Source organism: Callithrix jacchus, chromosome 13, assembly GCF_049354715.1.
Source record: "Callithrix jacchus isolate 240 chromosome 13, calJac240_pri, whole genome shotgun sequence".
In the NCBI taxonomy this organism is placed as follows: domain Eukaryota; kingdom Metazoa; phylum Chordata; class Mammalia; order Primates; family Cebidae; genus Callithrix; species Callithrix jacchus.
The window spans coordinates 42,914,324-42,938,752 of NC_133514.1; the positions used below are offsets into that span (position 1 = coordinate 42,914,324).

Consider the following 24,429-nt stretch of genomic DNA (forward strand, 5'->3'; position numbering starts at 1 on the left):
AGCAACACTGTTTTAAAAACAAAACAAAATCCCGCCCTCCCTGTGCCCCTCGTAACCACTCTCCAGGGTGCCTAAGTTGGTGCAAAATTAACTGAGGTTTAGAACCGTGAATTTTAAATCATTATACCTAGGCTCAAACACATCTTTATTAATCAAAATAGGAACCATTACAATCAACATATTTTTGCCAACGAGAAATAAGTTTGTTTACTCCTGTAGCGTAAAAGTCCGTGCGTTGGGATTCAGCAAACTCTTGGAAAGCGTTTTCCGCATCCTGCTGGTTGTGGAAGCGTTTACCCTGCAAAAAGTTGTCGAGATGCTTGAAGAAGTGGTAGTTGGTTGGCAAGAGGTCAGGTGAACATGGCGGATGAGGCAAAACTTCATAGCCCAATTCGCTCAACTTCTGAAGCATTGGTTGTGACGTGTGGTCGGTTGGGCATTGTCAGAGAAGAACTGGGCCCTTCCTGTTGACACTGCCGGCTGCAGCTGTTGCAATTTTCGGTGCATCTCATCGATTCTCATCATACTTCTCAGGTGTAATGGTTTCACTGGGATTCAGAAAGCTGCAGTGGATCAGACTGGCAGCTGACCACCAAACAGTAATCGTGACCTTTTTTTGGTGCAAGTTTGGCTTTAGGAAGTGCTTTAGAGCTTCTTCTCAGCCCAGCCACAGAGCTGGTCATCACTAGTTGTCGTATAAAATCCACTTTTCATGGCACGTCACAATCCAATCTTGAAATGGTTCCTTGTTGTTGAGTAGAATAAGAGAAGATGATACTTCAAAATGACAACTTTTTTTTTTAATTTCGCAGCTCGAGACACCCAGTCATTGAGCTTTTTCCACTTTCCAATATGCTTCAAATGCTGAATGACCGTAGGATTGTCGACACTGAGTTCTTCGGCAACTTCTTGTTTAGTCCTAAGAGGACCAGCTTCAATGACTGCTCTCAGTGGGTTGTTGTCATCTTTCGATGGCCGGCCACTATGCTCCTCATCTTCAGGGCTCTCATCTCCTGTATAAAACTTCCAGAACCACCATTGCACTGTATGTTCATTAGCAGTTCCTGGGCCAAATGTGTTGCTGATGCTGAGATCTGTCTCTGCTTCTTTATGACCGAGTTTGAACTTGAGTAAGAGAATCGCTCGAATTTGCTTTTTGTCTAACATCATTTCCATAGTCTAAATAAATAAAGAATAAACAAGTAATAAGTCATTGGCAAAATAAATACAGAAATGCACATTAAAATGATGTGTAACAAAACCACATTGATTTAAGATTGTATTCCAGTATCAAATGGCAAATTTCAACAATGCAAAAACCTCAATTACTTTTGCACCAAACTTTCTGGCTCTGAATTTGCCTATTCCAGGTGCCTCGTATAAGTGGAATTGTGTGACATTTGTCTTTTTGTGACTGGCTTCTTTCACTTAGCATAAAGTCTCCAAGGTGCATCCCCATTGCAGCCAGTGTCAGAATCCCCTTCCTTTTTAAGGCGGAATAATATTCCATTGTGTGGATAGACCATATTTTGTGATCTGTTCCTCTGACTATGGATACTTGGGTTGATTTCGCCTTTTGGCCACTGCGAAGTAGCCTGCTAGGAACATGGGTGGACAAATGTCTGTATGAGTTCCTGCTTTCATTTCTTTTGTATATATGCCCAGGAGTGGAATTGTTGGGTCGTATAGTAATTCTGTTTAATTTTTTGAGAAACTGCCCTACTGCTTTCCACAGCAGTCATTCAATTTTGCATTCCTCCCAACAGAGCACGAGGGCTGTGGTTACACTACATCCTCGCCAACACTTGCTGTTTGCTGTTTTTTGATAATAGTAAGCCTAATGGGTATAATGTCATATCTCAATGTGCATTTGGTTCATGTTTCCCTAATGATTAGTGATACTGAGCATTTTTTAAATTGGTGTTTTGTATATCTTGTTTGGGGAAATATCTATTCAAGCCCTTCATCCAACTTCTCTCTCTCTCTCTCTCTCTCTCTCTCTCTCTTTCTCTCTCTCTCCCCTCTAATTTTTTGAGACAAAGTCCTTTCTCCGAAATGAAACTTGCAAATGTTTTCTTCCATCGTGTGAGTCACCTTCTCTCACTGTTGATAGCGTCCTTTGATGCACAAAGTTTTTGATCTTGATGAAGTTTAATTTGCCTATTTTCTCTTTTGTTGCCTGAGCTTTTGGTGTCATGTCCGGGAAATCACTGCCAAACCCAGTGTCATGAAACCTTACCTCGATAAGGGCTTTGCAGAGTTCACTTTCACACTTTGTTTTTCAATACATTTTGAGGTGGGTGGGTGTGTGTTTGTGTGTGTTATGAAACAAGTGTGCAGCTTTATTCTTTTGCATCTGGATATTCAGTTTTCTCAGCATTATTTGCTGAAAAGACTGTCGTTTCCCTGCTGAATGACGTTGGCATTCTTGTTGAGAATCAGTTGCCCGTCTTCACATGAGCGTTTATTTATTTCTGATCTCTTTCTTCTGTTATGTTAGTCTATTGTGTGTCTCTATGCCAGGACCACACTCTTTTGTTAGTGTAACTTGTAAGAGATTTTCCTTCCCTTCCATCTTGTACCCTTTCCCTGACTTGGAGATATCCAGGTCTCTCCTGCGGTCCGTGCCCCTCAGCCTCCACCATCCTCCGTAATCCTATTTATCGCCTAGAGCCCCAAATTAAGACCTTTCTCCCTTATCTGCACCCATTAAAATGCATCCATTCTTTGCCTCTTTCCTTCAAGTTCATTCAAGTTTCATAAACTCCATTGTGGAGTTTATGCTAAAGTGTTGGTGGCAGTCCATGGCGTCATGCACTCTCCCTTTTATGTGCCTCTGCCGGGTCACCCCATCCATACAGGCCTAGCCCGCCGGCCACTGCCAGGCTTTCTACCAGGCTGTTGATCTCAGACTACAGCCCTGCTTCCCTCCACTCTGCCCTCAACACTGCTTCAGGGGCCATCTCAGATATTGACCCCATCTTCCTCCCAAACCTGCAATAGCTCTTCAGTTGCCATCTCTGACCCACCCACCCATCCAACTGCAAACCACTTAACTTGGTATTGCACTGGTATTATACCCAAAATACAACCAGAGCCCTGACCTTCCCTTCGCCTCCATCACGGCTTCCCTGTCCCAGCCACCATCAAGTCTCACCCAGGTCACCGCAGTAGCCTCTTAGCTGCTCCCCCTGTTTCCACTCTGGGCCTCCACAGAACAGTCCAAGTGACCCTCTTCAGGTGTAGGATGGACAATATCACTCCCCCACTCAAAATCCCCCCACACGTCCTCTTCCCCTGCCAAGGGATTTCCAAGGACTTAGTGACTACCACCATAGAACTCCATAGGAGCCACCCAACACTCAGCGGCTGCCACAGGCGTTTAGTGGACCATCCAGGGGCCTGCAGACAGATGGCGTGACCACCAGGCAGGGCTCTAGAGGGGCCCCATCTACACGGGATCTGTCCCTTTGTGACTGGCCCTTCCCTTCCGCGTCGTGTCCTCGAGGTGCATCCGCAGTGCAGTGTGCACAGCAGCCCCATCCTCTGAAAGGGTGAGTCATATCCCGTGGTGTGGATAGACCACAGCTGTTCATCCATGCATCCACGTTTTGGGTATTGTGAATAATGCTATTGGGGGTATATGAACGTCACTTGTTTTTTAAAAATCAAATTTGATTAGGTATAATTTATATGCAGTAAAATGTATCCATTTTCATGTGCAGTTTGCTAGGTGTCAACCAGATACAGAACGTTTCCATTGCCCCAGAAAGTCCCTGTGCCCTTTGCAGCTAATCTCTCCTCTGATCCCCAGCAACCCCTACTCTGCTCTCTGCCACTGTAGGTCAGTTTGGCCTTTTCTTGTTTTTCTTTTCTTTTTTTTTGAGATGGAGTCTCCTCTGTGGCCCAGGCTGGAGTGCAGTGGGACGATCTTGGCTTACTGCAACGTCCGCCTCCAGGATTCAAGAGATTCTCCTGCCTTAGCCTCCTGAGTAGCTGGGACTACAGGCACGCACCGCTACACCTGGCTAAGTTTTGTGCAGGGTTTCACTGTATTGGTCAGGCTGATCTCGAACTCCTGACCTCATGATCCACCCACCTTGGCCTCCCAGAGTGCTGGGATTACAGGAGTGAGCCACCCGGCCTGGCCTTTTTAATTTAATTTAATTTTATTTTGAGATAGAGTCTCACTTCATCCCCAGGCTGGAGTGCAGTGGCGCAATCTCGGCTCACTGCAACCTCCGCCTAACAGGTCAAGCAATTCTCGTGCCTCATCCTGCCAAGTTGCTGGGACTACAGGTGCACCTGGCAGTTTTGCCTTTTCCAAAGGTTTATAGGAATGGAATGATATAGAAAGCACTGTTTTGAATCTGGCTTCTTTTGCTCTGCAAAGGGATTTGGGATTCACTCACGTTGTTGTGTGTGTCCTTTATTTGGACAGTTACTGTTTCATTGTATGGCTATGCCATGTGTGTCCACTCAACTCCAATAGACATCTGGGCTCTTCCCAGTGTTGGCCACTTGTGACTCAAGCTGCTACAGACATTTGTGTAGAAGTCTTTGGGGAAACATACGTTTCTGTTTCTCTTGGGTAAATATCTAGGAGTGGGGTAAATACCTGCTGGGACGGATGTGGTAAGCGTATGTTTAACTTTTTAAATAATGGCCAGAGTGCTGATTTTCAGTGTGGTTTACTCTCTTACACTCCTAACAGCGATACGTGAGAATACAAATTTCTCCATGTCCTAATCAATATGGTCACTTTTTAGTCTTTTCCATTCTAATTGTGGGAAATAGTAGCTCACCACGGTTTTAATTTTTATTTCCCTACTGACTAATGATACTAAACATCTTTTCACATACTATTGGTCATCCATATATCTTCTTTGGTAAAGTGTCTGTTCAAATCTCCCATCCATTTTAAAAAATTAGGTTGTTTATACTCTCAAGTTGAAAGAGTTCTTTATGTATCTGGTTATCAGTCCTTTGTTAGATATACCTATTGTAAATATTCGTATCTCCCACCCTGGGGCCAAATTTTTCATTTTTTAACAGTGTCTTTCAAAGAACAGGAGTGTTTTTTTTGTAATGAAATTCAGTTTATCAGATTCTTTTGTTTTATGGATGATACTTTTTGGTATTCAATGTATTCTTTGTTTGGCTTCTTTTGCACATTATACTTGAGATTCATTCATTAAACGTTGAGAAATCCTGAGTGTGTGATAGAATATATTGTTTGCTAGGAAGAACTATGGCAAGGAAAACCTAGCCAGCCCTTGCTTCAAGTAGAAAACTACTTGGGGCATTCTAAAGTAGCAGGACTTTAGATATTTATATTTATATATCTATATCATACACTGGTGAAAACATATCTTACACCAGTTAAAATAATTCTTTTATCATACTCTGGTTAAAACAATTCTTTAAGCGTGGGACATCTGGCCCTGCCACCATAGCTCCCTTCTGGAGAATACTTTTTAGTTTGTCTGTGATCAGTGGTAAGTGAGCATCAGCTGCTCACTTGGTATATTTTTGTGTTATGAGAAAATACTGAACATCTGTTTCTTAATAGTCATCACCTGTTCAGAGAGAATAAATGCGTGGGTCAGAGTCTGCTCCAGGCCTTCAGCCCCGAATGCTGTCAGCCCCTGAGGCTCTCAGCCTGGAAGGCTGTTGGCCCCCGGGATGGACCCACTTTGCTGTTCTATCTGGGTGTCTGCTTCTCAGTTCCTTCAGTGCCGCCTGGGTAGGGGTCTCTACGGCTGAGCTGGTGCTCGGCAGCATGTAACTATAGTTCTTTCAATTTCATTGGCGTGTAAAATTTCTTTGTGTGTGCATACTGCAAATTACTTAACCATTCTAATGTGATGGTATGTGAACTGTTTTGGGCCATTACAAATTATGCTGTTGTGAACATTCTTATACATGTACCCTGAGACACATGGACTTGTATTTCTCTAAGTTTGTAATTTACAGTGGAATTTCTGGAGGATGGAACATGCATAACTTCACCTGTACCAGATAATACCAAGAAGCTTTCAAAAGTGGTTAAACTAATTTACACTCCCATAATAGTTTATAAGTTGCTTCGAATTCTCATTAATATTTTATATTTCTTTTCCTTTTTTTTTTTTTTTTTTTGAGATGGAGCCTCTCTGTTGCCCAGGCTGGAGTGCAATGGCACCATCTCGGCTCACTGTAGCCTCAGCCTCCCAGGTTCAGGTGATTCTCCCACCTTAGCCTCCCAAGTAGCTGGGATTACAGGCACCTGCCACCATGCCCAGCTAATTTTTGTATTTTTAGTAGAGATGAAGTTTCATCATGTTGGTCAGGCTGGTCTCAATCTCCTGACCTCAAGTGATCCACTCACCTCTGCCTCCCAAAGTGCTAGGATTACAGGTGTGAGCCACAGAGCCTGGCCAATACTTATATTTTAATCCTTTTCATGTTAATCTAGTGGGTGCATAGTGGCCATTCATCTGCTTTTTTTTTTTTTACTATATACATTTTCATTAAGGCCATACATTTCTCTCTAAATACTTCTTTAGCCTTTCAATGTCTTCAAAAGTGGAGAGAATAGTATCATGAGCTCCCATGTACTCACCAGCTAGTTTCAACAATTATCAGCTATTGTTAATATTATTTCCTTTAGACCAATACTGGATTATTTTGAGCAAATTCCAGACACAGTATCCTTGCATCTATAATTATTTCAGTATTTAACTCTGAAATAAAATGACCTTTCAAAAAATAAAGACAATATCACGATTTCACACCTTATAGTTGCAAATCCTCAATATCATCAAATCTGCAGTGTTCAAATTGCCATCTCGTAAACATTTTAATTTCTCAGAATCAGGATGCATTTCATTCACATATCTCTTAAATCTTTTAATCTGTACCCTCCATGCTCTCCTCTCCTATTATTCCTTGTAATTTATCTGTCATTTATCCTGTGAAGTTTCTCACAGTCTAAATGTTGCTGCTTGCATTCCTGTGGTGGTATTTACCATGTTTCTCTGTCCCTTGTTTTTCCTCTTAACTGATAAATTGAAGCACAATCAGAAGCAGGATAGTTTTCTGGCAAGAATTTTTTCATAGGTGGTATGAAAAGGCACACAATATCACAGATGTCTATTTTTGAGATGCTAGTGGCATTTGATAATCTTTGCCTAGATCCATTATTTCATATGGGTTGCAAATAATTTAGCTCAAAATATTTTCTAATTTTTTTAGAGACGAGTCTCAAAAAAATTACATGCATGAGGTACCACGCCCAGCCTTTTAAAATAGATTTCCAGCACATTCACATTGTAGTCAGAAGACTTATTCTGTGTGATTTCAATGTGTTCACATTTGTTGAAACATGTTTTATTGCTTCATGTATGGTCAATTTTTAAAGATATTGCATATTCTGTTATATTTATATCTGTCCATTAGGGCAATTTTACTACATCTGTTCAATTCTTTTATATAGTGATTGATTTCTGTTATTCTATAATATTATACTAAAATCTCCCACTATGTACTTTCCAATATACCAGCAATGAACAAGTAGAATTTAAAATTAAAAACACATCACTGTTTACATTAGCATCCCCCAAAATGAAATACTTAGTTCTTAATCTAACAAAATACGTACAAGATCCATATGAAGAAAACTTCAAAACTCTGATAAAAAAAAGAAGAAATAAATAGATATTTCATTTCATAGAAGGGAAGACTCAATATTGCCAAGATGTCAGTTCTTCCCAACTTGATCTATGGATTTAATGCAATCCCAATCAAAATCCTAGCAAGGTATTTTGTGGATTATTGACAAACTGATCCTAAAGTTTATAGGCAAAAGACCCAGAATAACCAACCCAATATTGAAAGAGAAAAACAAAATTGTTTTTATTGTTGGTTATTCTGAAGACTGACACCATCTGACTTCAAGACTTGCTATAAAACAACAATATAAAGACAGTCTATGGCCAGGTGCAGTGGCTCACACCAGCACTTTGGGAGGCTGAGGCGAGCAGATCACTTGAGGTCAGGAGTTCAAGATCAGCCTGGCCAACATGATGAAACCTCGTCTCTACTAATAATACAAAAATTAGCTGCGTCTTGTGGCAGGCACCTGTAATCCCAGCTACCTGGGAGGCTGAGGCAGGAGAATCACTTGGGCCTGGGAGGCAGAGGTTGCAGTGAGCTGAGATTGCACCACTGCACTCCAGCGTGGGGAACAGAGTGAGATTTCATCTCAACAAAAAGACAGTGTGATATTGGTGAAAGAATAGTAAAATAGTTCAATGGAACAAAATAAAGAGCTGAAATAGACCTACATACCTATAGTCAACTGATCTTTGACAAAGGGACAAAGGCAATACAATGAAGTAAAGAAAATATTTTCAACAAATGGTGCTGGAACAACTGGATATCCATATGCAAAAAAAGATCTAGACATAGACCTTATACCGTTCACAAAAATTAACTTGAAATGGATCATAGACCTCAATGCAAAACTATGGAATTCCTGGAAGAGAACAGGAGAAAACATAGATGACCTTGAGTATAGCAAATTACTTTCTATATACAACATTAAAAGCACAATTCATGAAAGAAATAATTGATAAGCTGCACTTCATTGAAGTTCAAAACTCTTGTCTGCCGAAGACAATTCTCTCAAGAGAATGAGAAGGCAAGCCACAGACTGGGAGAACATATTTGCAAATAACACATCTGATAAAGGAATCCGAAATACACAAAGAACTCTTAGAAGTTGATATGAAAATGAACAACCCAATATAAAAATGGGCAAAAGACTTGAACAGACATTTTGCCAAAGAAGATATACAGGTGGCAAATAAGCATGTGAAAAGGGGCTCCACATCATATGTCATCAAGGAAATGCCAATTAAAACAACAATGAAACATGACTACACATCTATTAGAATGACCAAAATCACTGAATGATATCTCAGTGAAAAAAAAGAATTTTCAAAATTCAAAACACTGACAACACCAAATGTTGGTGAGGATGTGAAGCAACAGGAACGCTCATTTATTGCTGGTGGGAATGCAAAATAGAACAGTCACTTTGGAAGACAGTTTGGTAATTTCTTACAAAACTAAACATTCTCTTACCATATAATCCAGCAATTGCCCTTCATGGCATTCATCCAGATGAAGTCAAAACTTATGTCCACACAAAAACCTGCAAACACACATTTATAAGCTCTGTTCACAATAGCCAGCACTGGTAGGAACCAGATGTCTTTTAGAGAATCAGTGGATAAACTGGTACATCCAGACCATGGAATATTATTTAGCACTAAAAAGACATGAGCTGTCAAGCCATGAAAAGACATGGAAGAAACGTAAATGCATATTATTACTAAGTGAAAGAAGTCAGTCTGAAAGGTCACATGCTGTATGATTCCAATTATATGACATTCTGAAAAAGACACATCTATGGAAACAGTAATAAGATTAGAGGTTGGCAAGGATTAGCAGGGAGGGAGGGATGACTAGGCAGAAAATTTTTAGGGGAGACAAACTATTCTGTAAGATGGTGGACACATGTCATCATACATTTAGGAAAAGCCATAGAATGTACAACACAAAGAGTGAACTCTAATGTCAACCACAAACTTTAGGTGATAATGATGTATCAATGAAGATCAGTTGTAACAAATGTACCACTGTGGAGGAGGATGTCAATAATGGGGGAGGCTGTGCATGTGTGGGGACAAGAATATTTTGTACTTTCCACTCAATTTTGCTGTGAACCTAAAACTGGTCTAGTAAATAAAGTATATATATATATATATATAATTTTTTTTTTGAGATGGAGTCTTGCTGTGTCACCCAGGCTGGAGTGCAATGGCGCAATCTCGGCTCACTGCAACTTCTGCCTCCCAGGGTCAAGCGATTCTCCTGCCTCAGCCTCCTGAGTAGTTGGGATTACAGACGTGCACCACCATGCCCGGCTAATTTTTGTATTTTTGGTAGAGATGGGGTTTCACCATGTTGATCAGGCTGGTCTCGAACGCCTGACCTCGTGATCTGCTCACCTCAGCCTCCTAAAAGTACTGGGATTACAAGCATGAGCCACTGCTCCTGGAAGTATATTTTTTAAACATTTCCCTCTATGGTGATTTTTCTTTCATTATAGTTCTGCCCATTTTTGCTTTATATATTTTAGGATGTTAATAAGCTCATATGAATTTAGAATTTTTATGACTTTCTAATGAAATAAAACTTTAACTATTAACCATCTTTATTTTAGTAATCCTTTTCGCCTTAAATTATATTTTGTTTCATATTAATATACCTATATACTAATGCTTTCTTTTGTTAGTAATTTCCTAAGTTTTTCTATTTTTTCACTTTTTTCTTATGTTTTTGGTGTTTCTCTTATAAACAGCATATAATAAAGTTTTTAAGCTTTCTTTTTCTAATAATCTTTGTCATTTAAATGGAATAGTCCATTTACAAATCACTTAATTACTGATAATTTGGGTTTAAGTCTATTTATAATGGGTTTTCTACTTACTCTACTTGTGTCTTTTCTCTCCTTTGTTCCCTTCTTTCAGATTCTTTTTTACATTTTTTCCCCTTGTATATTTTGGAAGTTACACACTGCTTCTGTTCTTTTAGCGATTACCCTGGAAATTAAAATATGCATCTTTCAAAAAAAAGTATCTTAATTTCTCAGTAATATTAATAAAGACATTGTAAAGATGTTGAAGCGCTTTAACTCCATTTATCCCTTCCTAACTGATATGATATTGTCTTGTGTTTAACTATATGCAATGTGTGTGAGAGAGAAAAAAAAATCATGGCTTTCCAATAATACAGAAAAAGTGTTTGATAAAATTCATCATAGGTGGGTGATGAAAAATGAGAACACATGGACACAGAATGGGGAGTACTAAACATTGGGGTCTATTGGGGGGAAAAGGGGAGGGCCAGTGGGAGGGGGAGGTGGGGAGGGATAGCCTGGGGAGAAATGCCAAATGTGGGTGAAGGGGAGAAGAAAAGCAAAGCACACTGCCATGTGTGTACCTATGCAACTGTCTTGCATGCTCTGCTCATGTACCCCAAAACCTAAAATCCAATAAAAATTAAAAAAAAAAAAATTCAACACCCTTTTATGATAAACACTCTTAGGAAACTAGGAATTGAATGGATGTTCCTTCATCTGATTAAGGGTATGCCTGCTCTAATGACTTCAACACTACTGAGCCACTGTTGTAAGACCAGAAAAAGAAAAAATGATATTATGTTTGATGAATGGAAGAATCAATACTGTTGTCAATTTTCATTAAATTCATTTTTAGAATAAATGCAATCAAAATAAAATGTCAATATCATTGTTTAGGAATCTAATATGTTAATCCTAAAAAAATATATGGACATGCAAAAATCCTGGAAGGGTCAATCACTTCTGAAGAAGAAAAATGACTTAGGAGGACTTGCTTTACTTAATATGAAGATAGCTACAGTAATCAAGCCAGAATAGACATAGAGATCAATGAAGCAGAATAAATTGTTCAGAAATAGGCTGATGCGTATATGGACACTTGATGTAGAGCAGTGGAGAAAGACTGAGTGCTGTCTGAACCGTGTCTCCATATAGGGGAAAATGAAACTGGTCCCTGCCTCATACCATAAACAAAAATCAATTTCAGATATATTAAAGATTTAATGATGTAAGCAAAATAAAGAAACTGTTAGAAACTAGAAACTATCAGATAAAATCATTATAATCTCAGAGTAGGGAAAGATTTCCCAATCCACACAGAAAAAGCACTACCCATTAAGAAAGATATTATTGAACTTGAAACACATTAAAAACTTATGTTCATCAAAAGATATCATTAAAGTGAAAGATGAAAGGGCAAGTCCCAGAATGGCGGCAGATATGTGTAACATAGGTAACTGACAAAACACTCTTATTCAAAGTATATAAAGTACTCCCATAAATCAATAAGAAAAAGGCAATTCAACAGCTATCCAGGCACAAGACTTATACACACTCTTTAAAAATGAGGAATCTCAAATAGCCAATAAGAATAGGGAAAGGTACTCAATCTCATTAGTGATCAGAGACATGCAAAAGAAAATCACAGAGATTCCACTACACACATACTAGACTAGTAGAAATAGAAGTATCTGAAACATCAAGTATTGACAAGAATGTGGAGTAACAGGAACTCTCATACACTGCTGATGGGGGCCAACAACAAGAAATGAAATGACTGCTTTGGAGTTTGGCACTGTGTGGTCCAGCTGGAGTTACACCTGCCTGGTCATCCAGCAATCCACCTTTTAGGAGCATACCTATGAGCAATGTCTGCAAATGTGCACCAAATGTATGTGGGATTAGACACAGCGGTATCATTGGTAATAACCCAAAATGGAAACTATGTATTTGTCAACTTTAGAATGTATACATTTTTGTAGTCATATAATAGACTATTACAGTAGTGAAAATAAATGAACTACAGCAATGTCCAACTTCATAAACAAATCTCACAAACATATTGAGGGAAGCCAGATGAAAACTGTATGATTCTATCTCCGTAAACTTCAAAACAAGACAGAGTGAAGCTACAATGCTTAAGAATGCACACCTAGGTAGGAAGATACGAGGAAAAGATTTATCACCTAAGCCTCGATGGTGATCATCTCCTCTTGGAAGGGAGGCTGTGCTTAGGAAGGGCCCTCATAGACACGATGGAGGGACTCCTGAGCTGCTGTTCTACTTTGCTGCCTGATTTAATTTTACAGAGGTAGTCACTTTAGACAAATACATTCTGCTGTATTTGTTTTATGGACTTTTCTGTATGTGCTTTATTTTCACAGTAACAAGGGGTTGAAAAAGATGCAAGGAAACCAACTTCCTTATTGCATGGGCATTTTCATGTCTGCATGTGACACCTGAGGCTGCAGAAGAAAGCAGCTTAGAGAGCAGCCTACCGGCAGCAAGGCCGACCCTACAGAGCAGGGAGTTGCCTGATAGCAGCAGCACTACTGAGGTCGCTGTGCAGTGACTCAGCAAAGGTGAATGGCAGTAGTAGCTGGCTTGGGTCTGCTTTGCTTTGTATTCCTGTTCTTTTAATTGAACTACTTCCCTGGCCCTTTAAAGTTGCTCTTGCAATATTCCATATTATTCCGTTTTCAGATTTCCAACTTTGAATCATCCTTTGAGGAGGTCAGGTTAGGAGTTCTAGTTAATTGTAGCTGTTTTCTCTTAAAAGGAAATAAGACAAACTTCTTTGAAATCATGTAATTATCCTATTTTGCAAGATGCATTTGCCTTTAGTGAAGCCTTAAACACTGTTTCTGTCAATGTTTTCGTTTTCTTTGGGAAACTATGATCAAATTCAATCATTTTAACGTAATTGACTACAACTGCTTTATTAACCTTCTTTTAAAAAGAAAACTACAGCATTTGGAAAGGCTGAGGTGGGAGGATCGCTTGAGCCCAGGAGGTCGAGGCTGCAGTAAGCTGTGATCGTGCCACTGAATTCCAGCCTGGGTTACGGAGCCAGACTCTGTCTCAAGAAAAAAAAAAAAAAATAAGTCAAGCAATTTTACTAAAAGTAGCAAATCATTTAAACCAGTAAAACTTGCTTGTACATGGGACAGAGCCTCAGTCCTAGCAAGAAAGTTATGTATGAACGTTTTTCTTTACTTTGTTCAGAACAGACTTTAAACTTAGGTACCAATTTAAAGGTTTTATATAAAACTTTGAAAATTATAAGTCTAGGGTTCAAAAAGCTCTTTAAGGCCAATTTTAATGACAGGTGATTTGAATGGCTCATGTCTTCCAACATTAAGCATATGTCCATTTTTCAATGAATATTAATAGAAATTCCAATTAAATTCGCCAGCTCTGAAGTGAAATGTTGGTGTGCACTTGAAGCACAGGCAACAGCTGACCTCAATTCATCATGCTTATCTTGCCGGTTCAACTTTGTGCATGTATAAACTAAAAACAGTTAAAAATGAACTCACCATCCCAGAGAACATTTACTATTTTTTTTGAAATGGCTTAAATATGACTTTCAGAAATGTCTATTTAGTAAAAAGTTAAATGTTATAACATTTTTTTGTTAAAATAACAAGAATATGTATTTTACACTCAAAGTTTGTTCGTAATAGCCACAGGAAAACATTCTCTATGACTATCTCTGTCTAAGGCTTTAAAAGACCTCAAAATCCAAAGTCATCATATCCCAAGCTTTTCTTATTTTAGGCAAAAATGACAGCTGCCACTTTTTTGAGGCCTTATGCAATTGGTATACCAGTATGTAGGCTCCTTACTAACACAGATAAAAATCTCCATGAAGCCCAATCTGTAGCTGTCACTCTGGAAAGAAAATCTATAGGTCTGTATTATGTAACCACACAATTTACATAACAAACCTATCCTGCCCACTATCAGAAATTTATTAACAAACAGGTTGGGTTTTGTTCTGGGGACTGTAGGCCTTTACTTGGATGACCGTCCTCAAGAATTCCAGACACTTGCCAACACTAAAAATGTTACTCTAAATGATCTTTTGAGTTCATTTACATAAATCATTCGTTTGACTTTTTAGGTTTCTTGAAGGTCAAATCAATAAGAAGTAGAGCTCCTTTTTCCTACCACTCATCCTAAGGATCCTGCATATTCTGTTCTGCCAAGGATAGCTCTCTTACTATTCCTTTCGATTTCCATCACCATTGGCCCACATGTTGTACACTATGAAGACTAGAGGAAGGAATATGACAAAAATTACCACCGCCTGAGCTGTGATTTGGAGAATCTGAGATAATTTTCACCTAGAGCTGGAATCGTGAGGCTGGTAAGACTCTGGTGTTCAGGGAGTTCATACCGGTGTCACCATGCTGCAAAAGCAGCCAGGCACCACCTGAAGTGCCCAGAAAGGCTTTAAAAGAATGTGATTCCTGGTGCTCTAGTTACTCAATGTTTGCCAATAGGTTGGTTGACTAAGGCTCTCAGTATCACATGCATCGATGGAGCATCACTTCACTTTCCTCCTATATCTACTGTCTGCAGGAGGTGGACAGACAACAAAGAAATAGGAGCACCTCCCCTACTATGAACAATTCATCCATTCCTTGGCTATACATGGAATTACATAAATTCAAATCATACTTAAACGCAATATAGTGTATGTATGTGTATGTGTAGTCTAGAATACGCTCTTTGGCCACATTATCTCTTATACAGAAAAAAACAGAACTGCTTTATGTTGAAACCACTTAAAGCAGTAGCAAAGGCAAGAGTTTTCAAGACAATCCACTAATAACTGCATAGCACAGTGACACAACCTGTGTCCATATCATGGTTATATAGCCAGCCAAGACATCAAGGGACACAAACCATTCCTTTTCTGGCGATGACATGACTGTACCGCCTAAACTTTAAGAGCATGAAATTTAGAACAAATGTCTGCTATAGGTAATGTCACGTACAGTTCCTCAATTCCTAACTCAGTGTGAAAGGGCAGATAAAGTCTGGAGGCCGCTAAAACTTGAACCTGCCTCACTGCCTACCACCAGGAACTAAGGCCAATTTTCCAAAGTGAAATCTGATTTTCTGGAATCTGCCTCTTGCCCACAATTTTAAATGATGAGAAGCAAACACAACCCAAAAGAGAACACCAAAAAGTCATCAATGTTCAGGGCCTTGAGTTCTGGCAAAAGCAGAATGATGGGGGCGGGGGGGGGGGCGGAAACAAAATAGTTAATTATAAAATAAGATTCATAAAAATTATTCCAATTTATCACAAGTCAGGGGCTACTTGTTATTGCAACTGCTTTGTTTGCCGGGGGATGGTGGGGGGGGTCGGGGGACAGGAATTAAAATCCCTTTAGAAGGTGTTCATATGAACGGCTCTACAAAATCCAAAGTAGGGTTACTGGGCCATGTTCTTTGGAAAAGTAAAATCCATTCACATTGTTGGTATTCCAACACAGACATAAATGAAAACTGAAATTTAAAAGCAAAGGCCAACTTGTACTTCTATAATAAAGAGGAAAATGAAAAGGCTGTTTATAGGTCTCTGGGTGTAGGACGAGAATTGAGTTCTGACATATTGGGAAGGGAGAAAAATTCCACATGCAAGACAGACATCCAAAATGGCTCAACATAATTTATTTTTTATGTTAAAATGTACAGAGTTCTTTTGAAAGTACTTGCTAGAAAGGGGAAAAAAAGATATTACATACAAGGAGAGGAAGGGAGGCCAACTGGCCCAGGAGCGCATGACATGGAGAAGTACAAAGGCATGTAGGCACCCCTTCCCCTTAGCTTACAAGTCACCATGAACAAAGTACAAAGAGGTTACAAAACAGGAAAAGCAAATATAAACAGACAGGATAGACGTGGCTTCCTTTGTACATGCGGCTTTTAGAGGCATCTGGAGCTCTATTCACACACGCTAGAGATCTCTTTAAAGAGAATTTTTATCTTTCTTAAAATAGTTTTTAATATTCTACAACAAAGATAAAAAATTTTAAAGATGGAATGAAATGAAAAAGCTCTTATTTTAAAAGGCATCAAAGTCACTAACAGTGAGTTTTTAAATTTCTTTTTTAGAAGATTACCCAAGTTATCTTGCTAAAAATACATTTTTTTTAAACAGAAGTGAAAAAATGACAGGTACCAATATTACTGTGTTGGATAATTTCTTTTATAATATAGAAAAGAACATTTTTTTCTACAATAGTTCTACAGTCACAAAGAGGCTTGTGGAAAAGGGAGCTGCCCGATTGAATTTTTTTTTTTCAAAGAAACAAACAAAACCAAACACAACTGCAAACCAACAGAAACTGAATTCACGGCCCTCATTTCAACAGCTTCTCCTTCTGCCTTGACCCACCCTCCTCCCGATATACCTCCCTCCCGACCCACCCTGTCCCCACCCCAACCAGGAAGCAATGACACAGCTGAAGATGTAGGGCGAGGGCAGCACAGTGCACTTTCTACATAGATGACTGGGAACTGGAATAGTATATACAGAGAAACTGGGTCCTACACAGCCTTGCACATGCTCAGAGCTGAGAGTGGGAAGATGTGGAATTCTGCCTGTTTCTACCTAGCACGCTTGAGAAAGTCAATTAAAGTGTATTAAAAAACCAACAAACCTGTGCATTTGAAAAAATTTAATGCCTAATTAGTACTTTAAAAATATCTATATAAAATGTACAAATAAAGGAGAGAATTTAATGCTTACAGATATTTCTTTAAGCAGTACTTCCCCCTTATGGATATTTGACTGCACATACCAAGTGGTATAATAGTTTCCATCTTCTAATGATGGAATATATATATATATTTTTTACCTATCCCTGGAGCAAGTAATAGGAAGAGAATGGGCGAACTGGTTGCATGAGAGAAAAGAGAATGGAGTTGGGAGCAACACATGGACATGCCAATGTCCTGCTGTCCAGATCTGCCCTACTGTGCTGGTGGTCGGTCTGTCCCTCTTCTCATTAGCCACTCACAGGAGAGGCGCGTGTGCACTCTGATTCAGAGGGGATGAACTCAGGATCTCAAAAGACAAACAAAAAGTAGAGGTATCTTATTTAAGTAGCTATAAAACTCACACCGTGATCTCCCTTCTGACACATATCTGTGCCATCTCTTCCAACATGAAATAAACAGTGTCAAAGGTTTGTCAGTTATTTTTCAAATCACTAAAATGTACAGTAATCCACCATTTCATGAAAGAACCTAAGAGGCGAATCACTCGGGACTGCTATTTGAGTTTTATCAGTCAAAGGCTCAAGCATCAAGACCCTCAGTTAGCATTTCAAAGTACATACTAGAAACAAGAGGCTGGGTGGCGTGTGTGCGCATTATGGCTGATTCACCAGGTGGTAAAAAAACAAGAGGTTAATCTCCTCTTTTTGATTGTTAATTGACCATCTCTATTCCTCCAAAGGCTGGACTTGGATTGCAAACAGCTTTTCTCTGAGATTCTGCTGTTAATTGAGACTTACAGTATTTTTGTGTCTCTGAGTGCTGAGTGGGAATATTTTAAAAAAGAAAAAAAATTATATTACACTTGATTCAAGAACAACAAAGATTTCAATGAAGTCCGTCTATAAAGAAACATTCTTGGGGAAGGGTTTCAAGAGGTGTGTGTGTGGGGGGGAGTGGAGGGGATTTTAAAAGGAGAAGCATTTTCCTGCCTCACTTTATTAATAATAATAATAATATTAACAATAATAATAATAAGTTTAAGGAGCTTGGGTTGTTCTCCATGTCCCCGTCCGAGTCTCCCCTAAGTGCCTCCTGCTGGAATGAAGTAGGAAATGAAAGGTTGGGTTTGGAGGAAAGGGTCTGGTTAACCCTTGAGATGTATATAACATTTAAAAATGACAACATTGGGAGCTGCAAACAGTGAGGGAAAACATACATTTTTAAAATAAAGATAATTCACTTTTACACAAATTCTGTCCATGTGGTATGTAAAGAAAGTAAGGCTCTTTTTAATTATGAAAAGATTTTGTGCATGTTTCCCATCCCCAAATCCATTTTTAGATGAGTTCTACTGTAAAATGTTCAAGATTGTGAAGAAAACCAAAACCCAGAACAAAATGAACCCAAAAAAAGAGATCAGGTTTTCTAAAAAATAAAATAAACCAAAGAAAAATTCCTCTAAATCTACAGCAATATTTTAACTGGAAAAAGGTCCATTTTTCTCTGGTTTGTCAGTATAAAAGTTTCCTTTATTTATATATATTTAAGTTTTTGACTGCAAGTCCATCTTGCTCATCTTCTCATGTAAGGTCCGTTGAGTGACTGCTTGGGCACACCAGCAGCGTTCATGTAGCTGTGATGGGAGGGGCCTGTGTACATCATGTTCCCATGAGGGTTTGGCTGCATAGGCTGCTGGGTATAGGCCTGGCTCCCCATCATTCCCATCTGCATCTGCATAGGATACTGTGCTGTCTGGTTCATGTAGGCAGGGTTACTATGGTAACTGCTGTTCATCATGGGCTGTGTCATTCGATAGCTGTTCATGGCATTCAAGGTGTTCATATTCATGGAATTGACATTATAAGCGGGGGTAGGCATCAGATTAACCCCCATGTTCATGCCACGCTGAACGGCCAGTGCACGAGGACCAGCCTGCATGGCAACCGCTGATGGGCTGCGGCCATATAGCTGCTGCTGGTGAGCAGCTGCAGAGGGCAGTGGTGCAGACTTGGAGCGGATGGAAATGTGCCCCTTCACTGGCATTTGCCCTTGCAATCTCTGCGTGTGAGGAATGCCAATGTTGGTGGCAGACATGTTGCACTGGAGCAGAGGAGATGTGAGGTTCATGGTAGTGGATGCCAAGTTTGGGGGTGGTGTCATGGTGGCTTGTGCTTGAGGAGTCCCAGCTAAGGGATGAGACGGAGCCAGCTGAGCCAGTCCTGTATTGGACAGAGAAACACTGGTTGCATAGGAAGTCACAGCAGGAGAATGGCTATAAGGCATGGCATGAGGGTCCATAATGGTGTTGGTCAGCTGCTGCAGCTTGGCTAGGCTGAAGGTGGCTGACGGTTGAGAGTAGCTGCCGGCACCAAAATCCCCTGGAATCCTCTCATAGATACTTATGTTCCCAGTGCTTCCAGATTCCGGTATCTCCATGATCATAGGAGCTGGGGTGAAACTGTTATTCATACTACACTGTGACAGGGGGGGCTGCTGCTGGGGAGGGGGTGGGGGTGGAGGCTGCTGGGGCTGAGGCTGTGGCTGCTGCTGTGGCTGCTGCTGGGGTGGTGGAGGCTGGGGTGCTGGTTGTGGTTGTGGCGGCGGCGGCTGCGGCTGCTGTGGAGGTGGTGGCGGTGGCTGCTGCTGCTGGTTACTGGGAGGCCTCTCCACCACACAGCTCTGAGGTGACTTGATGCCGCAGTTGGCAGCAGGCTGGACGCTGCTCTGCTGCATCATGCTGCAGCTGCTGCCCATGCTGGCCATCTGCTGAGTGACCACACAGCTGCTCTGGGTAAGGCTGCTGGAGGATGACAGCCCACCATAGGAGCAGCTGCTCTGGGAAGAGCTGTTCCCACAGATGCTGCCACCCATCGTGGAATCGTAACTGCTCGGGTTCTCATAGTTTTCAGTGGTGCTCTCAATGCTGCCCAGGTCACTGAAGCCGCTGTCCACCACCTGTTGAGAGTGGTCTGAAACGGAAGGCACATCCATCATGGGGCTGGTCTCCATGTTCTGCATAGAGGGTGCGGACAGGGATCCTTGTTCTGGGCTGATCTGGGTGTAGCCACTCTCAAGGGCAGGCACGTTGGGACTGCTGACTGAACGGACTGACTGGCTGGGGTGAGACTGAACAGAGGAGATAGGGCTGTTATGTTCTGACGTGTGACAGTCTTCAACCATGGACATCTGAGGGTCCTCGTCAGCCTGGGTGTAACTCTGCAGGGTCTGACATGCAGCAAGAGTTTCCTCACAGTCCTGGTAGGCGCCCTCATGCTCATTGCTTTCTTCTTGAGTCAAAGACTGCACTGCTTGTACAGTTTCCAGATCCAGTTCACTATGAGGAATCTCTTCTTCCTCTTTTAATTCAATTAACTCTTCCTTAGTGTGGGAGTCTTCTTCGTGGTCGTCCTCAGACCCAGGCATCGGCTCTGACACCACAGATGTGTCATGGGAAGGCTGCTCCTCTTCAGAATCTGGCTCGGTTTCCTCTTTATCCTTTATCTTTTCTCTATTTTTCTGCATATTAGCATCTAAAAAAGACTCTTGACCACCAGGTTCCTCCTTGACATCTTCCCTCACAGGCTGTTCCTCCAACTCCTTTTTCTTTGTGGACTCGAGGTGGCCATCATCCTCATCATCAGCGTCATGGTCATCGTTCTGGACAGTCTCTGCAGCCGCATCCTCCTCCTCCTCTGGCTCTGGCTCCTCCAGTTCCTGTTGCTCCTCTTCTGACTGCCTCTGCTCCTCTGAGACACGGGGCTTCTCTTCTTCCTCCTCCACCTCTGGCTCCTTGACTTCAGTCTCAGGACTATTGCTACTCTCTGCTGGAGAGGCTACTGGGACTTCACTGCTGGCTGCGTCCTCTTCCTCGCCCTCTTCAGCCTCTTCTGCCTCTGCCTGCAACTCCTCCTCCTTCCTCTCCTCAGGTAAGGGCACGTCTTCTTTTGGTTCAACAGTTTCTTCACACTCTTGGATCTTGGGTTTACGTCCAGCTTTAGGAACAGGGATGACAGGCTCAATGACGCATGCTTGAGGAGAAACCGGTATGATTTCCCTACTCAACTTAAATCCTGGTTTCCGACCAGGTCTTTTCTTCCAGTGGATTGGTTTGCGGCTCTTGCCTTTGGGCCATCCCTTCTTCTTTTTCAAAGGTGTGGATGTATCTGGCTCAAGAGACGAATTCTTCACATCACGTTTTCGCAAGAGAGATACTGGCTTTAGGATAGGAGTGTCTATACAGGAAGGATCAAAAAATAAAGACAGGTTACAAGGTCTTATATTTTTCTAGTTCCTTCTTCTGAGACTAGCATGTACAACAGAAATGACTTTATAAACAATTACTTGTATAAACTAACTCCTGATAGGCTTCATTTTAAAGAATATAGAAGATAAAACTAATTAATGACATATTCCAAGTAACACAGTGAACTGGCGGAACTATGAAAGAATCCTGGTCAACATTATGTTATCAGATACTAGTTAGAACCAATTCATCCGGGTGCTCACACCTGTAATCCCAGCACTTTGGAAGGCCGAGGCGGGAGGATCATGAGATCAGGAGTTCGAGACCAGCCTGACCAACATGGTGAAACCCTGTCTCCACTAAATACAAACAAAAATATTAGTTGGGCGTGGCGGTGTGCACCTGTAATCCTAGCTACTCAGGAGGCTGAGGCAGGAGAATCACTTGAACCCGGGTGGCGGAGGTTGCAGTAAGCCAAGATTGCGCCACTGCACTCCAACCTGGGTGACAGAGTGAGACTCTGTCTCAATAAAAAGAAGAAGAAGAAAAAAAAAACACCAATTCAAGACTATCATCACCAGCTGTATGGCTGTGGGAAACTATTCCATGTTTTGGTTTCTTCATCTAAAGATGGAGATGAACTCTGCAAAGATGCAAATAAGTGGTAAGTCAGACTTTTATCAAGTTGTCTCTACTAAAAGTTACAAATCAGCTTATTTCTTCTTTTCTTTTCTGCTTGTGATTTATGTTCTCTCTCTGATTTTCTTAGTTTCCACAAATCATCACTTCAGGTTGTATGATGAGCTAATTACTCCAGCCATCGTATGTGAGAAGTTGTTCAATTAATGCTGTGTTTGTATGGGAATAGCTGCAAAGCATTCATTTAGTCCTAGACAAGAACTGACATTTAGAACTATACAAACAAGAAAAAAGTTAAAGTACCAATTACATTCATTAGAAATAAATTTGATATTATTAGCATTTTTTAAAAACGGTGGTAAACTATACATAAAACTTAAAATCTTAACCATTTCTAAGTGTAAGTTCAGTGGCATTAAGTATACTCACATTCCCCATTAATTTTTAAAGGATAAGAATACTAAGATAAGAACAAGAACAAGAAGGGGTGAGAATGTAGCTAAGAAGATACATGTTATAGTAACTTGAAAGTCAACAAAGGAAATGGCTGCATCAACAAAAACCTAGGTCAATAGGAACCTCATCGGGGGTTCCAGTACTATTTTAGTGTACAATGATCTAAGACAGGCTGTAAAGTGCCAAATTTACAAAGTAAATTGTTAGTTTCGCAGTTATGTATTTCAAAACATAACAAGTTAAACTTTGCAGAATCATTCATGATAGAGCAAAAAATTCATTCATCTTATCACTATATTAAAAGTATTTGTTGGCTGGCTTGGGTGACTGATGCCTGTAATTCCACCACTTTGGGAGGCCAAGGCAGGCAGACTGCTTGAGGTCAGGAGTTTGAGACTAGCCTGGCCAACATGGTGAAACCCCGTCTCTACTAAAAATACAAAAATCAGCCGGGCATGGTGGCATGCACCTGTAATACCAGCTACCTGGGAGGCTGAGGCACAAGAACCGCTTGAACCCAGGAGAAGGTTGCAGTGACCCAAGATGGTGCCACTACACTCCAATCTGGGTGACAGAGACTCCATCTCAAAAAAAATAAAAAATTATTTGTTATGTAGAAAATATGAGAATGGAGAAAATGCAAGTTTATCTTCTTTTTTTTTTTTTTTGAGACGGAGTTTTGCTCTTGTTACCCAGGCTGGAGTGCAATGGCGCGATCTCGGCTCACCGCAACCTCTGCCTCCTGGGTTCAGGCAATTCTCCTGCCTCAGCCTCTTGAGTAGCTGGGATTACAGGCACGCGCCACCATGCCCAGCTAATTTTTTGTATTTTTAGTAGAGACGGGGTTTCACCATGTTGACCAGGATGGTCTCGATCTCTTGACCTCGTGATCCGCCCGCCTCGGCCTCCCAAAGTGCTGGGATTACAGGCTTGAGCCACCGCGCCCGGCCAAGTTTATCTTCTAGACTTGAAATGACTAAAAAAAAAAAAAAGAAGAAGAACAAAGAGTTCAACTAGTTAATGCATGAAAGCTAAAGGTTTATGTACCAAGACTGGACAAATAGATTTCTTCAAATTTACCCAACAAAGTAAAAAAGCTCATTCTGCACCCATGCGAGACAAACACACTGCAGACGCAGGAAGCATGATACACTAGCAAAACTTTAGGCTAGGGTGAAAAAGACTAGTTTCTGACCTGGCTCATATATATAAAACCTAGTTTCAGCATTGCTAGAGAAGAAATGACAACTAGGCTACTTTAAAAGTAGACAGTTGAATTTTTACCTACACTATAAAATCTATTTTGAGTTATTGTTACCATTTGTGAGAAATTTATTACTAGTTGGGTAAGACGTATTACAGATAGGATTCAGGAAAGATTCCTGAACAGATCTGAAGCTAGATCCTGTTTATATGAATCTGCTCTTTCTGAAGAATTTTCTTCTTAGCATTCACTCATTTAACACTACTTACTAAGCGCCTGGCTTAAGCACTCAGCATATAGCAATGAACAAAACAGACTAAGTCTAGAGAATGCACATTCTAGTGAAGGGTTACTACATCTTCCTGATGCTAAGTCCAATTCGCCCTTCAACTAAAGAGTCTTATAACAAAGGCTTAGAAAGGATTAGGCAAAAAAGAAGAGTTGCCTAATAGAAGATATTTTCTACAGAGGCAAATTAATACAGGTTCTGATTTGAAGGGAAAACACATTTTAAAATGAGGACAGATATACTTAATACAACTTTTTAGAGACTGCCAAGTGTTCCTTTTCTTGCTTAATGGGTGTGTTCATTTTTCAGCCTTTTTGCTGAAGGGTCTGTCACTGACATTGCTGTATAACTGAAGACAATAAATCACATTAAGTGAGTCCTATAAA

The 24,429-nt window shown here is 40.6% G+C and overlaps 1 protein-coding gene and 1 pseudogene across 4 annotated transcripts in view; both read right to left on the reverse strand.

Annotated features, from left to right (window-relative positions):
• Positions 1-148: 148 nt before the first annotated feature.
• Positions 149-2,197, reverse strand: LOC128929394 (histone-lysine N-methyltransferase SETMAR-like; annotated as a pseudogene).
• Positions 2,198-16,137: 13,940 nt separating this feature from the next.
• KAT6A (lysine acetyltransferase 6A) overlaps positions 16,138-24,429 on the reverse strand; it is a 119,855-nt gene continuing 111,563 nt past the window's right edge. For all 4 annotated transcript variants that reach the window (XM_035270420.3, XM_008979388.4, XM_078347627.1 and 1 more), the window contains one exon: positions 16,138-21,444. In XM_035270420.3, coding sequence (XP_035126311.1) covers positions 18,785-21,444 — 2,660 coding nt within the window. In that variant the 3' untranslated portion in view covers positions 16,138-18,784. The remainder of the gene's footprint in view (positions 21,445-24,429) is intronic.